Source organism: Ornithodoros turicata, unplaced genomic scaffold (assembly GCF_037126465.1).
Source record: "Ornithodoros turicata isolate Travis unplaced genomic scaffold, ASM3712646v1 Chromosome33, whole genome shotgun sequence".
NCBI lineage: Eukaryota > Metazoa > Arthropoda > Arachnida > Ixodida > Argasidae > Ornithodoros > Ornithodoros turicata.
This window is the reverse complement of record NW_026999359.1, coordinates 80,411-97,307: the sequence shown is the minus strand read 5'-3', so window position 1 is coordinate 97,307 and position 16,897 is coordinate 80,411. Positions and strand designations below refer to the sequence as shown.

The following is a 16,897-nucleotide window of genomic DNA, read 5'->3' as shown; positions in this document are numbered from 1 at the left end:
GACGCAAGTGTGCACCCAAAATACTTTATTTCAATGTGGACTTTATTTACATGTGCATTCGTACATGCCTGCCAACACATAAGCAGTACAAACAATGAAGGGACGTGACAAGGTGCCATATCCAGATCATTCCCATTCATGCAGATCACGTGATCATGTGATCACAATATTGCCACGTTATATAAACATGAAGAAAAAAACATCCATGTTACTCGCCATATAATTAGTTGGCATCTTGCATGGAATCGACGCAACTGCATCCCCCTCTCCTTCACGTTTATGAATGGCTAAAGGTCTCTTTATATTGTTCCTTTCTGTGTCTTCCAGCCCCAGGAACTCACTGGCAAAGCTCTGCCACTGAAGCACACTGATAAAAACAACAGACACTATAGGGCATCATCGGTCTCTGCCTATGGCACATTCGCATACCAGCGTTTGGCCACACCTCATGTTGTGGAAACCTAAGTTCCCACAACCTCAGGGCGTCAGCCCGTTCGTTCCGTGCGCGAAGGAACAAGCAGCCCAACAGAGATTCAAACCAAGATACCAGGTTTATTGGCAAGAGACAGCTTCAATTCCCAGCGGGGAAACAACAGAGCCTCCGACGAGGCATGTGGCCTCTTAAATATCTGAATGCCACGCCCTCCCAGTGATTGCAGCCCCCTGGCGGCTTTAGTGACGGCTCACCCGATAAGATTGGGTAGCGTGGCATGCCACATCCCCCCTTTTATAGAGACATGAGATCGTCTGACAGCTTCAGCACGGCGTCATCCTCCAGGACCGATGAGGGTGCGGCGTGTGGAGGAGGCCTAGCCTCGGCCAGGAGTTCGGGTTGGAGACGCCTTAGTGTCGAGATGGCCGCGTTTACGTCGTTTGCGGTGCAAGCAGCCTCGACCCGGGCCTGGTGGAGGGCACCTCTGCGGTGTGTGGCTCGGTGTATCTCGGGAACTTGGCACAGTGGGCACAGGATCCGTCTTTCCTCTGCTGTCAGAGGTTGAAGGAGGTTGGTCGGGTGGCGTTCCGAGAGAGTCAGGCCCTTGAATGGTGTCGGTGTGCGGCCCTGGTCGTCACCTCTGAAGGGCCGTGGCTGGGCAGTCCAGCGTGAGCGGGATGCCCAGAAGACGGGTTGCCCATTAGAGACGAGCGTCCAGGTGGCGACCGAGTGGTGCTGTGGGCCCTGCACCTGGCCTGAGCTCGGTCTGGGGGTCCGGAGGGACTCGGGCGGCTCCCGCGAGAACGGGAGCGGGAGGTTGCACGGTGGGCGGAGGACTGAGGACGTCGTTGCATCTGCGAGGGAGAAAGGGCAACGGTAAGAAGGCGGCCTCAAACCATGGGCGCTTGAAAAGGCGTCCCCCTAAAACAGGTAGCGGAAAACGGTGGAACAGAAATCACACTACTAAAGTACTAAATCACAAGCACTATGCTTAGCGATGGAGATAGTGGTAGCTACATGAGCCACCTGCGGGGACGCAAGTTGTAGCGGCTGGACGCAGGTCCGGGAACGGTATCCGGGTCCAGGTCCTGGAGGGAGGCAGGTTGCAAATCGGGCTCCTCTCCGTCCGGGTCTCGGAGATGGTAAGACTTCATGTCTGAGATATGAACTGGCCCAGTCTCTTCGCCGGTGACACAGCGCCGAAGTGAAGCCTGTAAGTGAGGCCGGAGAAGCACACACTTACCTCGAAGGGGCCATCGCACCTATCTGCGAGTGAAGCTGCAAAGCCTCGTGACGCATCACTTAGCGGGTGAGTCCGTCGAGGGACGAGGTCACCGACGCTGTAGGTGAGGTTCCGACGTCCATGGTTGTACTGGCGAGCCTGCTCCAACCTTGCGACGTCCAGGTTCTCCCGAGCCGTCCGGGCTGCATCGTCCAGTCGACTCCGGAGGTCCTCAGCAAACGTTGAATAAGGAGGCCGGGTAGCACCATGCCGGAGGCCCAGAGCAATCTCCACTGAAAAAGGGGCCTCTTGTCCCAAGTTCAGGAATGCCGGGGTGAAGCCTGTAGACCTGTTGACCGTCGTCCGTGTAGCGAACGCCACCTCAGCCAGGCGAAGATCCCAATCACGGTGGTGCTGGCTAGTAAAAGCAACCAACATAATTTTCAGGTTCCGATCAACACATTCGGTAATGTTAGCCTGAGGGTGAAGCGGGGAAGTCTTCTTATGCTGAATGCCTAAGACAGCGCAAGAATCTGAGAACACCTTACTTGTAAAGTAGGTTGCGTTGTCGGTGATCACTTGTGCAGGAAACCCAAACCGGTATAAGGTGTCGAGTAGTTTTTCGCACACTCTCTGGCAAGTCAGCGTCCTGAGAGGAAACAGCACAACCCATTTCGTGAAATGATGCTCTGCTGTACAGATCCTGCAATGCCCGAATGAATTCAGATAAGCTTTCCTCAGGATGTTGAGTACGCTTATGCAATTCCTCTAGGACACTGTATTCATAATCCGGGGGAAGAAATTCGTTTTTGAACCACTCCTGGAAATCCTGAAAGGATGTAAACTCCAATTGCAACAGAAGGCAGCAGGTGGCGTCTCTGACCAAAGCAACCTGCAGGATGCAATGGATTAGGACTGCGTCCGAAATTCCCATACCCGTCTGATAGCCGGTGAGGTCATCCAGGATATGGGCAACAGACTTCTTATTGGTGTAACCTGAGAAGGTAGGCACCGGTAAGTTGAGTCGTAGAGGTGCTTGTGCCTGCGGCGACGAAACCGACCCGGCATCCAGGCGTTGAACCACCAACGAGCACAACTCCGTCATGTGTGACAGGAGTTTTGCAGTTTCGATGGCGTCTGACAGCGGCGTGGGCACCTTCGCCTTGTCAGCCATCAGCTCCGAGGGCTCTTCCACCGGGTGGGAGCTGAAAAACACGAAAACAAAACAAAAACACATGCACAAAAAACTAACAGCAAAACTGCAAACTACAACAGCTACTAACTATGCACAAAACCAGTACAAACAAACAGTGCAGCGTGTTCCCCGCCACGGAACAGACGAGCTCGGACCCCAAACGTTGGGCGCCAGTTGTGGAAACCTAAGCTCCCACAACCTCGGGGCGTCAGCCTGTCCGTTCCGTGCACGAAGGAACAAGCAGCCCAACAGAGATTCAAACCAACATACCAGGTTTATTGTCAAGAGACAGCTTCAATTCCCAGCGGGGAAACAACAGAGCCTCCGAAGAGGCATGTGGCCTCTTAAATATCCGAACGCAACGCCCTCCCAGTGATTGCAGCCCCCTGGCGGCTTCAGTGATGGCTCACCCGATAAGATTGGGTAGCGTGGCATGCCACAATGTTTACCTAGCATTCTTACCTATAGCGCACAAGACAGTAAATAATTCCAAGACTGCTCATACAGAAAACATCCCACACTCTCTGGGAGACGCTAAGAGGCACAAAGCAATGAATGGCTGATGCTGAGCGGTATAGGTGTTTACGCCTGAAACACCATCAGAAACACAGTGAGTGGACCACAAAATAAAGGTAGCACACACATGCTAATATGCCTATATTACAAGTTCAGCATTTGCTCGATTGCATTTTTGTTTACTAGCCAGTGAGCTAAAGCGACTTGAAGAACAAAGGAGGTCTAAAACGCGAGCGCTAACAAACAAAGACACCGCGTCCGTTTACCTGTATTTTGGCCATAGATGGTGGCCCCTGATGGAGAATCCGTTACCTACAAGGCATATGCACCTAACTCTTCACAAAATTCGAGCTGTACTGGTGCTGTTCGCGTTGAAAATTACCATATTCCTCCAAGCCATTACAGACACCGCCATGTTTCTCCAGCCAAATCATCCGCACGAGGAGCTATGGTATCACGGGACTTTCTCTTCTGCGCGTTGCAAAAAAATAAGCCTTCTGCACAGATTTCTCTTTTGGCAGCAACGCAGCCAGATGAAAGGGCGGGAGAGATGAACGAGGCAGAGGGTAAAGAGCGAAAAGGGGTGCTCAAACGGCTCATTGTGGACACAGTGCTGTTGGGGGGCACACGGTGTCCACAGGGTGATATATGTGCGACGTCTGCTGCTGTATACTCATTGGAGCATCCCAACTAAAGCGTCCAGGAGGCGTTCAATGGATGTTCACTTTAGGCTGCGGATGCTCGGACCATTGTCGGCTCTGCAGGGGTAGTTACTGGTTCTGTGGGCTGTTGTGTGTGAGGACATGCGGTCGGTCGCTCCGCCGTCCCCACGCTGCGTCACTCGAGACGTGGCTGTCGTCGGGATCGGACACCCCGTCGCCGAGGGGAAAAGGTGAGTGATTTGCCGTGACAGTTTTTCCTGATGTTTGCACGTTTTTTTACAGCGCTCGTTTTAAGCCTTTTCTCGCATGTTTGCTGTATCTGTTAGGCATTATTTCCTGTGTTTTGTATGTGCATGTTTAGACCTGTATAGCGGTGACCCGTAGCATACCAAGCCTTATCTCCGTGTTGATGCATGTTTAGCACTGTGCGCATAGCATTTTGTGGTTGTCGTCTTCTGTTAGCTGTTGAATTTCGTAGGTGACGCTAAGGCTAGGCCTAGTCGATCGCCTAAAGCCTTTTCCCCACTTCATAGTATTTTCTCCATAATGTTGCATGTTTACCAGTAGCGGTTAGGCCTTTTCCTCACGCTCTGGCATTCTTATACTTGTTAAGCAGTGTTGCAATCTTACCTGACGCTAGTATTTTGTTGGTCTCTGTCTTTCTCATATACAGCTATAATGGTGGCACCATCTGGTGAGATGGCTTGCTACTAGGTGGCCACCTCTCGTTGATCTCTGCAACTACTGGCCATCAACAAACAACATGGCCGGCGCTGGTTCCTCTGGCATTCCAGAGCAGTTTCTTCGCCACAGTGTCGTTGATTCTCGAATAAATTCTTTCTCTCCACTCTATTTCTCTCTATCTTTTTTCTTTTTATCCCTATGATTATCTGGAAACACACAACTGGTCTGTACATGAGTTATATTCTCCCCAATTAGAGTGGTGACTTCCTGGAGGGTGCTCGTGACTGTGGGGGGTCCCAATTAGCTCTAATTGCTATTTTAATCGTGTTTTTTCAGTTGTGTGTTTCCGGATAAACGTGGTCAGTACTTACTACTGAGGAGAATCTTGCCTCTGGATCATCTTTCAATAGTAGCATACTCTAAGAAATTAAGCAATCTTCCATCGAGACAGCTCAAGTGACAGTACCCAAAATGTGCGTGCAGCAACGTCCAGAACGGTTGACCAAGCATGAAGAATTGTTGACTACGTGCACTTATTCAACAGATTTGAAGCGCTGAAATTCACAGCCCGTTGAAGTGCACAGGCCTGTTTGCCAATTTTATTGTTTCATTTCACTACAGTATACTGTGCAATGCAGTATACTATACCATGCAGTATGCCGATCAGGGACCCTGACTACAAGAAGAAACACAACACGCAGGAGAGGTCTTCGTAGTGAGGGAACATTGATTTCAAGGATCAAAAACCTTGAGCGCGCGAGAGCGTGAAGAGCGCTGTTTGGCCTTCTAGATACTTTGCCGCCAGATTTTGCGACTTTCAGATCAGGTCAGCGACCAAATATACGTGTCTAGCGCCTAGCGACTAATCTTGCGACTTGGGCTCAAACAACATGCGGTATCTGGAAACTTTTGAAGTCGCTGGAAAACTGCCATTTATTGTGAAAATGTTTTAAAATACTATATTTTTGAGGACTTCTGGCTGTGCACATTTCCTAGGCCTCAGTTGTTTCGTGCAGGTGCCCCATCAGATGCCCCCCACGCCTGTCGCTTGACGATGACCATACGTCAAGCGTAGCAATGGCTATGACGCTACTTCTGATAGAACCTTTTTTAAATTTGGCTCATTTTTCGTGACAAACAGGAGCGCACGCAGAAGCCGCACTTGATGTCGGAAGCTAAGACCAGAAATCCATCGTAAGAAATCTTGAGTTTGAGTGGAAGAAATAGAGACGAGACACAGAACTCAAATTTTAAGTTCCGTTCTGGTTTTTCCGCTCATACTCAAGCTTTCTTACGATGAATTTGTGCCATCAGCTCGCCTGCCGTATATGCTATCCTTCCAAGCAGGAACTTCGGAAATGATGTCAAGAAACCAATGTGTACGGATTGTAAGAGAAAAGCTTGCTGTTACAAACGGGTCCATGGCAATTTTATGTCTGGTGACTTTTCCAGGCGAAATCCACCTAGCGACATCTGGAGACTTTTTGAGGCCCCTTCTAGTGAGTTTACTGCTATCTTGTTTGGCAACACTGGTGGAGAGATCCTGGAGCGGCTGGTCCCGCAAACAGTGCTCGGAACGGCCGGCTTCGTGAATCTTGGCTAACATTCTCTCTGTAAATGGGTAGAAATTTTCCACTAACCTCCTTATCTTTCGCTATGCTTGCCAATTCTTGCCTGTTGTCCCGTTTCGTCCACGTGTTCATGAACCTCCCATTTTTCTGTAACCGGTCTGGAGCCTACATCACTACGTTCACATAATCCCCTCCACACTCTAACAAATCGGCCATTCACTCCTGCCGTAGAAGCCCGTATGGACCCTTTCCTCCCTCCGGGCTGTTGACCCACAATTCGCATGAACCTTTAAACACGTCACACCTAGCCCTTTAAATACCATTTACCATAAAATTTAATACAATTTCAATACAATACCATGCCAATGATGAGGACAGTGCCCAGAAGAAGAACAGTCTCTGCTCGAAATATCGGCGGCTTCTGTCCTGAGGCAACTCCCTTCCTACATTCTCGCTGTAAGGCTTACATGATGTGAGTAATTAAATACCAATTTTCTTTCCGTATCTTGATGTTGTCTCTGTGTTCAGCCTTTCTCGGGGATCGAATGGACGGGCTTTTCTCCTAAGAGTGGGAATAGGTTCGCGTAACCTTTAGACCTAGCTGTAAAGTCTCAACTTATATACCTAGTTTAGACGTTTATTATCCCACCATGTGCTACACGGGAACAGTCAAGCGTCAACGAGCAGAAGCCGACGTTATACCCACGGTCAAGCCGCCATAACTTGGAGAAAGAATACTATCGCTCGTACCCGAAAGCAAGAAATCGTACGTTCAGTTAAGTCAGATACCACAGAGAAAGGCACTGATGGCTGACCAGTCGCGGCTGGTGACGTCACGGACACTTCCGCTCCTGATGAACGCAAATGCAGGACACAACGGCGGGACCACCACACGTCACGGTGACGCGTCACGTACTTGGTCGTTGGTTCGTCAAGCTGCTCGCTGTTTCTCCGCACGACATCCGGCCACGTCTCCTAGTCAGGTGTACTCCCTTTGCCGCTTCGTTTGAATTCGCGTCCGAGAAAAACCGCTCCCGTGACAAAGTGAAATTTCTGTTCTGGAGACAGAAAAATGCTTTCTTTCCGAGGAAAACAAGAAAAAACAATTTCATAAGCTCCATATAAAGAATGTATAAGTAGCGGCCGGAGGCGTGACATCTAGAAAAACGAATTTGTTTTCTTCCTTTTTACTTGTGCTGAGAAGCATCTACCTTATCCCTGTTTCTCAAAACACATATAACGTGCATTTTTCTTTTCTCGAAATCTCATACTTGTGTGGACGTGTTCACAACGCAGATACAGCTGATACAACCGATACGCAGATACGAGGGTGGTTCCATAAGTTTCCAGCCAGACAAACTTTTAATAGTCATAGAGACGAAACAAGTGTATCACTTTTCGACATAGTCACCCTTAACTTCGATGCACTTTTGACACCTTTCAACCAGCATTCTTATACCCTTGAAAAATAGTCCCAAGTTTTGTCCGCAAAATGCTGGGAAACTGCTTCTTGCACCTCACTATCATTTTGAAATCTCCGTCCTCTGAGATCCCTCTTCAAGTTTGAGAACAGGAAGTAGTCACTCGGTGCCAAGTCTGGACTGTAGGGTGGGTGGTGGATTTCTTCGAAGCCGCACTCCTTCAGTGCAGCCTTGGCAACAGAAGCCGTGTGGACAGGGGCATTGTCCTGGAGCAACCGGACACCTCGACTCAACCTGCCGCGCCTCTTTTCCTTGATGGCGTCTCGCAGTCGGTGCAGGAGTGAAGCATAATAAGTCGCATTCACTGTGGTGTTCCTCTCTTTGAAGTCGATGAGGAGGATCCCGTGACAATCCCCAAATATTGTTGCCATGATCTTCTTTGTGGATTGTGTGACCTTGGCTTTTCTTGGAGGTGCTTCTCCTGGTTTGCGCCATTCCATCGACTCCTTTTTCGAAACGGGATCATAGTAGAGCACCATAGTCTCATCCCCTGTGACAATTGACTTCAATATTTCTTCTTCGTTCTCTTGACAGAGCTCCAAAAACTATTTGGCACAGACGACGCGCTGTTGCTTTTGAACTGACGAGAGAAGTCGTGGCACCCATCTCGCACTGACCTTTTTCATGTGAAGGCCCTCGCCGATGATGCGAAAAACGGTTGTTTTGGAAAGCCCCAGCTTTTCTGAGATTTCCTTCACCTTCAGACGCCTGTCGCTCAGCACTTCGTCCTCGACAAGAGACAAATTTTCCTGTCACCACTTCCACTGGACGACCATCGCGTGGATCATCTTCAATGGACTCTCGCCCCAGTCGAAACTGGTTAGCCCAGTCTTTTACCGTTGTGTACAACGGAGAGGCTTCCCTGTACACGTTGTCCAGTCGCGCTTTAATTTCTTTAGGCGAAAGTCCCTCTTTTGTTAAGAATTTTATCACAGCGCTGTACTTGATTTTTTTCATTTTAACTGAAGAGTGCACCCTGACTGTTTGAAATGCCGCTCTCCAACCGACAAAAGCATGGAGAGAGCTGAGGATGGTGCTCCGGCCCTCCAACAGATGGCCCACGCGTCCTTAATTGCATTTTCAAATTCGCGCGCATTTTCTTCCTCGGGCCGCAACTTATGGAACCACCCTCGTTCAACTGTATGAAGAATTAATTTTCAGTTAAACTTTATTTAGGAATCATCCAAAACCAGGACCACACCCGGCGATGAAGTCAATATGAAAGCAGTGCAGGATACCGTAGTGTCAGGACACCTGACCACAGCTGAAACAGGGGGAAAGCATATCTACGAATTATGCTGTCACATATACGCAGTTTACCTTTGTTTCCTTGTTAACCCCTGGGTTTGGTAATGCAGTATCCCGATTGGCATGTCCCAGTCGGAATACGCTGTTTATCACCTCTGTCTCTTCGAGCTTTCACCTGTGATATACCAGATTGCTTACGGTCGCTACCAATAGAGAGAAGAACCGAAGAAAAAATCGAAGAGGAAATCAACGATATATATATATATATATGAAAGCTCATCCTTGATTATTATTTATTTGCTTCATAACACTGTTGGGAAAGTGACACTCTGAGAAAGTGACAGCTATGGGACACAAAGTAACAAGTTGCCCACAGACATACAGAAGGATAAGGAAAAGGGTGCATCGTAGATCACCATGAACAATGATTAAAAGATCACAAGTAAGACGCCCAAACAACGTACATCGTACGACAGGGCATCCCAATTGCCAATCGGTCGAGGAAAAAAACTTAAACAGTCCCAAGCAGCACAATGTACTGAAAGTCGAGTACAATAGGACTGGCCGGGTAGGTGAAACGCCTTGAACAGACTCGTGAATCTACAGAACATTGATAGGACACATACCGTCCACCCCCTATTGCACTCGACTTTCAGTACATTGTGCTGCTTGGGGTCAGTCTCTTTTTGCGGCTCTTGCAGGTTCGAGGAGTGGAAAAACGTGTTGGCCTGGGAGGCAGTCGAGAGAGATACTACGAGGGGGGGCGAAATATAAACGAGACTTTTGTTGTAGAGCGCGTTTTGTCAACTGGACCACGCTGTCGCTTGGGCACTTGCTACGTAGGTGGGTCAGTTGTCACATGAGAAGCCGGCAGATCTCGTTACATTCCTCCAGTAGTCCGTGAAACGATGTCTGACAAAGAAATGCACCCCTCAATTGTGCAACGTATTGTTGTAAAAGTCGCGTGAGGGTGTAAAACCGACCGAAATTCTTCTGCACCGATTCAAGGCACAGTTCGGGGTCAAACACTGTTGAGGCCACGTGTGTTTGCCTGGCATAAGAACTTTGTGGAAGGCCGTGACGAGGTTGAAAGCGAAAGCCCCTGTCAAAGCTGAGACTGGGCTCTCAGCTACCAAATTGCTTGCAACAGTTTTTTTTTAGGCACGAGTGCGGTATTTTGCACATTAATTTCTTGCGCGATCGTCGCACCATCAACGCTGCATATTACTGTGAACTTTGACTGAGGTTAAACTTGCTTATCGGAGCAAAAGGTGTGTCCAACCAACACGTAAAGCGATTCTCTTACGTGGCAACGCCAGACCCCACACTGCAAATTTCGCATGTGCAAAATTAAGGGAAATAGGCTGGACGCTAGTGGAATACCCTCCCTATAGGCCTGACGTATAGCTGTGTGACTTTGACGCGTTTAGGCCACTCAAAGAATCTCTAGGAGGCGAACGATGCGACGACGACGACGACCCAGTGGAGGAGTTTGTCCGCAACAGGCTACTAATATAACCCAATTTATTTTTATGAAGAGGAGATCAAAAATCTACGGTACCGACCCGCTGCCAAAAAAAGTTTATTTCAGTATTTATAAGTGGGAGACAATTCAGAAAAATAGTGCACACTCGTTTTATTTCTTACTACTAACAAAAATAAAATAAAATGAAAGACTCGTTTATATTTGATCCACTCTCGAATCGTGTTCAATACAAACAAGATTGTATGTAACCTGACGAAGAGTAGGTTAGAAATCACATGACTGATTAGAAATGATTGGACGAATTTTCCATAATGGTACTGTGAGAAGCAATGTTTACCTCCCCCACATTGCTACCGCCCTCGGTTGTGATCGAACCCGCGATCTTGAGCACGTTACCGACTGAGCTACCGAGGACCGTCAAACTTTTCATGAGACTCAGTTCAATGGAAGAAATCCACATTATATAAAATATTTGGTTGTTTCCTGTACCCATTAGGGCAACATAACCTTCCTTGGTACTTACTGCGCATCGGCTTCCATCCGGTTCGCTCCTGTCCTGAACTTTTCGGTCCTTTGTGCACCTATATTGGCACTCCCACAGGTATCTCTTGCGGACACTCCACTGAAAACCAATGTTTGCCCAGTGTTTAGTCGTTATGGTGGTATGCTTCTTGCGATTCTCCTAACTACTTTATAGATGATCCTATTTCGAGTTTCCTAAAACCTTAATAAGAGTATTTTCTTCTAACCAGGCTCATTATTTTATTGTCACATCTCGTTACGTTAAGCGTTCCGCATGCATGAGAGCGGTTAGTTACATTAGTACGCGCGGGCATCCCAAAAGTTGCAGTTTCTTCGACGGACACGCAAGCTCTCCGAACAGCTGCAGACGAAAGGATAACACGTGACTTTATATAGCGAGACAGGTGTGGTCCCTGAATACTATTTTACATGCGCCGAAATCTCATCTCATCATATCTGGAGTCCCCCGCATATAACCCCGTGTCGAGTAACCAGTTGAGTGTTGTCGAGTGACACCAAGTTGCAGAGCTCGACCGCGCAACCTTGGGATCACTAGCAGATATGCTACCAATGAATTATTTAGGAACTGCAGTAACCCTAACCTGGAACGTATGCGTTAAACAAGCGACTTCCGCCATCGAGCACAGAGCAGCACTCAGAGAGGCCTCTTCACTCTAACGGACAGCTACAGGAATGATTAAAAACATCGCGCACTTGCTCTTTGTGCATTCAGTCTCGACCAACCTCTGCAGACGACACGAGGACTTGTGCAAGTTATTACTAGTAAGTGGGGTATTGCGATTGCTGGCGTTATTTTGTTTCTTTGTTGTTGTTGTTGTTGTTTTTTCGTATCATGAACGGCGTGCCGCTCGGACTCGAACACTCCAAAATGAGATCTACACCGTTTTGAAATAAAATAAGATATGCTGCTTGTTGCAGGTGGACAACTGGACACACCATGCAATCGCCTTTGTATCTACCTTGATCGACGAGTTTACCAATACATAAGGATTCCTAATCATAATCTTATTATCATTGCCATTGAGGCGTCTGTTCAACCAGGGAACGTGAGTCGGTCCGGCACAGTATGTATCTACCGCGATGCCTTTTTGTATTTAAGAGTGCGCAAACAGGTCTGTATTCATGCGTAGTTAAAAAAAAGACAAACAAATTACAGATAAAAACATTCGAATGCCTATTGTAGCTGAGCACAGGACTCATTTGTACACCCTGAAGGAGCGTCCTCACTATGCCCGTCGGCTAAGTGAGCCATAGACAAAGAACAAGAACCGCGGGGACAGCATAGTGAGCCATAGACACAGTGGGGACAGACAAAGCACAGCGAGAGGGCCGATTGACATAGTTACACCGTATATATTTTCATGGAACAGCTGAGTGGTGATTATCTGACGTATCTCACATGATATGTTGGCGTCTTGTGTCTAACGCAGCCATCGGGGTCTACTGTTTCTCTGCCTCTTGCACTCTCAAAGACAGCGGAAAGGATCATGGACACTGAGATTTAGAGAAAGGGAACGGTATAACCGATCACGTTATTGAGGTACATACTGTGATAGCTCGGGTCTCCAATCAAACAACAGGACGGCCAGGGACAAGATCAGGAAGCGCAGACCGTTCGCCTCCGCCATATAAAGTGCCCGCGCGGGCATCTTTGATGTCCAGCTGACCGACGGTCAGCGTGGCGGCACTCGCGTCACGATAACATTTCATGCTCTATTCGCTCGTGTGAAGTCACCCTAAAAGGTACAAGTTACATCTGGGACACTTTCTATGTGTGAGAACACCCTCGAAGAGGAATGTGGAAATACGAGAAAGCAGGTGTAGTCAAATTTGTACGTACAGAACAGGACGTATGCAAGGAAGGTCACAGGCCTATTTGCAGATGCCATTCTTCTGGATGTACTGTCGGTACCATGTGCGTAAGCTGCCTCAACACACCTGGTACAAGAACCCTCTGATATCGTGTAAGTGTGACACACAGGAGAAGCTGTCTGTAATAGAACCAAAAACCGCTGAACGCAGAGGATTTGAACCCAACACCGCTTACCTGACGGCGAATTATCGTTTTCGTGCAGAACAGTGTGCCGCTGTATGTTAAGCGTAGAAACAGGCGAAGAGGGAACGGAAGGGGGACCAATGAAACGCAATGCACTCTCAAGTCAGTGCACGTTTATATAAGAACCTAAGGGCTATTAGACGCAGACGTTATTGAAGGAGATACCACTTTGAACAATGGTATAACAATGGCCGCGTCTCGCGGCGTTCGTTAGAAGGTATGACTCATGCTTTACACAACTTTCTCATCCGTCATCCTCGCAGCACGTGTAATTAGGTAATTACACTAAGTAACAATTAACCTTTACCTTGCAAGTAACATTTAATTAACTTTTAAGTAACCTCTTTGAGAGCGAGCTGAAGCCAGAGCTCGGCTAACAAGGCGAAGTAGGAAAGGTTCACAACCTTAAAGCGCTACAGGGACAAGGGCGGAGAGAGATGCACAACGCATAGACGCACTTCAAACAAAGATTTATTGAAGAGTGCACGAACTGCTCATATGCTAACTGGAGCCACCCTTCCGTGGGTCCTGTCCCGCCTTGTCATCTGCCGGCACTCTTGCATGCACGTGCTTGGATACGCTAGTTCTTTATCAGGCAACAGGATGGAGGGGCTACTGATACACGCATGCTCCAATTGTGAGATATTAGCTGCTTCGACTGTCTCACGCGTGGTCCTATCGCTACTGCGTGTGAAGCCGATGGATTGTTTCAGTTGCGGTTTGGAGCCACACTGACTCCAATGTAGAGCCATCCATGCATCCCGTTTGTTGTAGACATGAAGCCCATGTTCCCGCAATCGTTCTTTGATGCAGCGTCCAGTGTGTCCCACATAGAATTTACCGCACGACGAGGGTACTTGATAGACGACCTGTCCCTTGCATTCCACATACGGGGTTCTCTGTTGTTTTTTGCATCCGCGCTCTTCCCGCTCAGTGCAGTTGACGGCATGAGAAAGCTTCCGGACTTTATTTGGAGCAGAGAAGGTCATTTGAACAGCAGAGAACTTAGCCATGTTTTTTTTAATCGGCGCTAGACTTTATGCATGGGCTCTGATTGGTTCACAACGCAAGAGGGTTCGCGCGTTTCACCCTTTCCACCTCGCCGACCATCCCCTGCACTGGCCTAGTATATAATGCCCTTCTCATATTATCCTATGTCCCCTTTAGTATGTATAGAGATAGAGACAAGATGTTTCACCTAAAATGATAAAAAAATTCCAACTGTAGATGTACTCGCTGGAGGATTCTGGAACTTTCGGCAACTGTGTACTTGAAACATTTTTGCCGCCGTTTCATAAGGCTCTAGAAAATCTTTAATGGAGGGAAATTGACTTTTTCGTTTGAACTTTGAAAATTGCCGAGCGAACCTCACTTATTTTTTTTTACTGAAACATGAAGTCTTCCACGAATAGCCACAGATTCAACAAAAGCTGTCTACGACATCGCAACAAAAATAGTCGGAAAAAAGTTAAAATTATGCTTTAGCCCTGCCTGCTTGATTTTCGCCGGTTCCCCTTTCGTTAACCCTGTAGAGGAGGAAGTGTCCACCCCTCTTGTTTTACCATTCTTTCCCCCGCTTTGACCTTGATGCCGGCGACTACCGTCTTATCACAAAGAAAACAAAATAGTCTTATTATAAGGAAGGCAAAAATAATGAGCGTTTCACATTCCTACGCTATGCAGCTGAGCGCGAACAAGCTAGAAATGGCCGTCCACAGCTGGGACTGTGGCACTCTTGACTTGTACAGATATGCCTCACGTGCATTCATGGAGCATTCACTCATATTTATATTTGTATCAGCACTTACTAGCTTTGCACTGCGGTCTCCAGAGAACAGAAGCAGATGTTTTGCTAACGCCCTGCAACATTGATATCTTGCAGTGACACAATGTTTGTGTGGACCCAAGAGCGTGTCACATCACTACGCTGCGCCGATGAGAACAAACAAGCGCGAAGCGGTCATTCACAGCTGGTATTGTGACATGCTTGACTGGTAAACACACACACACACACATATATATATATATATATATATATATATATATATAGATACTGATTGAACGATGCGACAGCACCAGAGGACACGTGTTTCGCCGTGTTTGCGGCTCGTCGGCCCTGGGTAGCTGCGCATCGTTCGGGATTGGCAAACCAGGGGTCACTCAGCGAGCGATATACACCTGGGAGGGTGACCGAGCACTCCTCAATGCCACAGTGCAAGCCAGTGAATTATATACCTATATATATATATATATATATGTTTACCAGTCAAGCGTGCCACAATCCCAGCTGTGAATGACCGCTTCGTGCTTGTTCGCCAAAGAGCTCTTGCTACATTATGCTAAACGTGCAGCCAAAGAGCTCCTGCTAATCTTTTTCCCCTTATACACTTGACTGGCTTTGCACTGGGCTTTCAGAGGTGTCTTGGGACACCCTGACGGGAAGCATCACGTCCCACATGACCTTCTGACGCCATCCTCTGAAACGTTGCCTGCCTGCGTACTGCTGATGAGGCCCTAGACGGCCGAAACAGCTGTCCAGGACTGGCATGGCGACGTTTGACTTACAAACATATGCTATATGTGCAGCCAAAGAGCTCCGGCTATTTTTTTATTTTTATTTTATACTTCACTGGCTTTGCAATGGGCTTTCAGTGAGTGAGTTATCTCACCCTGACGGGAGGAATCACGTGTTACGTGACCTTCTGACGCCATCCACTCAAACGTTGCCTGCCTGCGTACTGTTGATGAGGCCCAACAAGGCCGAAACAGCTGTCCAGTACTGGTATGGTGACGTTTGAGTTACAAACATATGCTATACGTGCAGCCAAAGAGCTCCGGCTATTTTTTTTTTCATTATATATATATATATATATATAGTTGTGGAACGAAAGAGACGCGGACAACAGATTTTAGAGAAGTTAGGAACACTAGTTCACTGCATTGGCAGGAACTAAAAGTTAAATGAAAAAGGGTCGACGTTTCGACCGTGGCATAGTCTTCGTCAGGACAGAACAGGACAAAAAGATATATATGTATACGGTAGATATATATCTTGAAAAGTTGAAGTTCGTTCGGACGGCTACGTAATGATGGTGAACCTTTAGATAAATCGGAGACAGAAGTCAGAAATTATGGGAGGTAACAAAAAAGGGTTCATTAAAACTTAAAAGTTATAAAAGCTAAGGGCGATTTCTACATTACGGCGGAAGCTCCGCCTCCTTCAGGACGAAATAGCTATTCGTCCTGAGGAAGGCGGAGCTTCCGCCGTAACGTAGTCATCGCCCCTAAGTACGTTTTATAACTTTTAACATTTAATAAACCCTTTTTGGTTTGTTACTTCCCCTACTTTCATCTTCTGTCTCCGGTTTATCTGACCGTTCACTATGTGTATATGCAGTCAACCCTCGTTCTATGAACCATCGATTTACGAATTCCCTCGATTTATGAACGGCGTCACAAGGAATCAAACGTTTTCCATGTATTTCTCCCTCAGTTTATGAAACTTTGGTATATGCACTGTGAGCAGATTCTCAGGCAACGAACCGCAACAACATGTGTGTTCTGACCTCGATTTATGAACGGGGTTGTTGACGCACGCAGAAGTACTGGGATTGGGTCAATTAGCAAAATTAACACAGCATAAAGGTCAAGCACCCATGCAGTGTCCCGCTGCCACAAGAAGTAGAGAATGAGAACAGAGCAGTGTATTTGCTGTGCTGACGGTGAACACGTATGTGAGCCGCTTGATGCTGGTGCTTTAGTGCAGTTGCCAAATGATAGATCATCCCCTGAGGGTGATC

General features: G+C 47.6%; 1 protein-coding gene across 8 annotated transcripts; it reads right to left on the bottom strand.

Moving 5' to 3' along the window:
• Positions 1-532: 532 nt before the first annotated feature.
• On the bottom strand, positions 533-13,237 carry LOC135373863 (uncharacterized). 8 transcript variants are annotated; one of them, XR_010416625.1, is made up of 9 exons: positions 13,089-13,237; positions 12,882-13,032; positions 12,441-12,535; positions 11,022-11,120; positions 3,121-3,312; positions 2,668-2,860; positions 2,204-2,547; positions 1,451-2,073; positions 533-1,287 (listed from the first exon to the last, which is right to left on the bottom strand). XR_010416625.1 is itself a non-coding variant. In XM_064606916.1 (9 exons), the coding sequence occupies exons 7-9, from the start codon at positions 2,613-2,615 to the stop codon at positions 1,584-1,586; spliced, it is 795 nt and encodes a 264-aa protein (XP_064462986.1). In that variant the 5' UTR covers positions 2,616-2,651; positions 2,717-2,860; positions 3,121-3,312; positions 11,022-11,120; positions 12,441-12,535; positions 12,882-13,032; positions 13,089-13,237; the 3' UTR covers positions 533-1,583. The 8 variants fall into 8 exon arrangements, 5 of the variants coding, with proteins under 5 accessions (XP_064462986.1, XP_064462987.1, XP_064462983.1 ...); XR_010416624.1 differs by having other exon boundaries at positions 1,460-2,073; XM_064606916.1 differs by adding an exon at positions 2,592-2,651 and having other exon boundaries at positions 533-2,073; positions 2,204-2,484; positions 2,717-2,860.
• Positions 13,238-16,897: the final 3,660 nt, after the last annotated feature.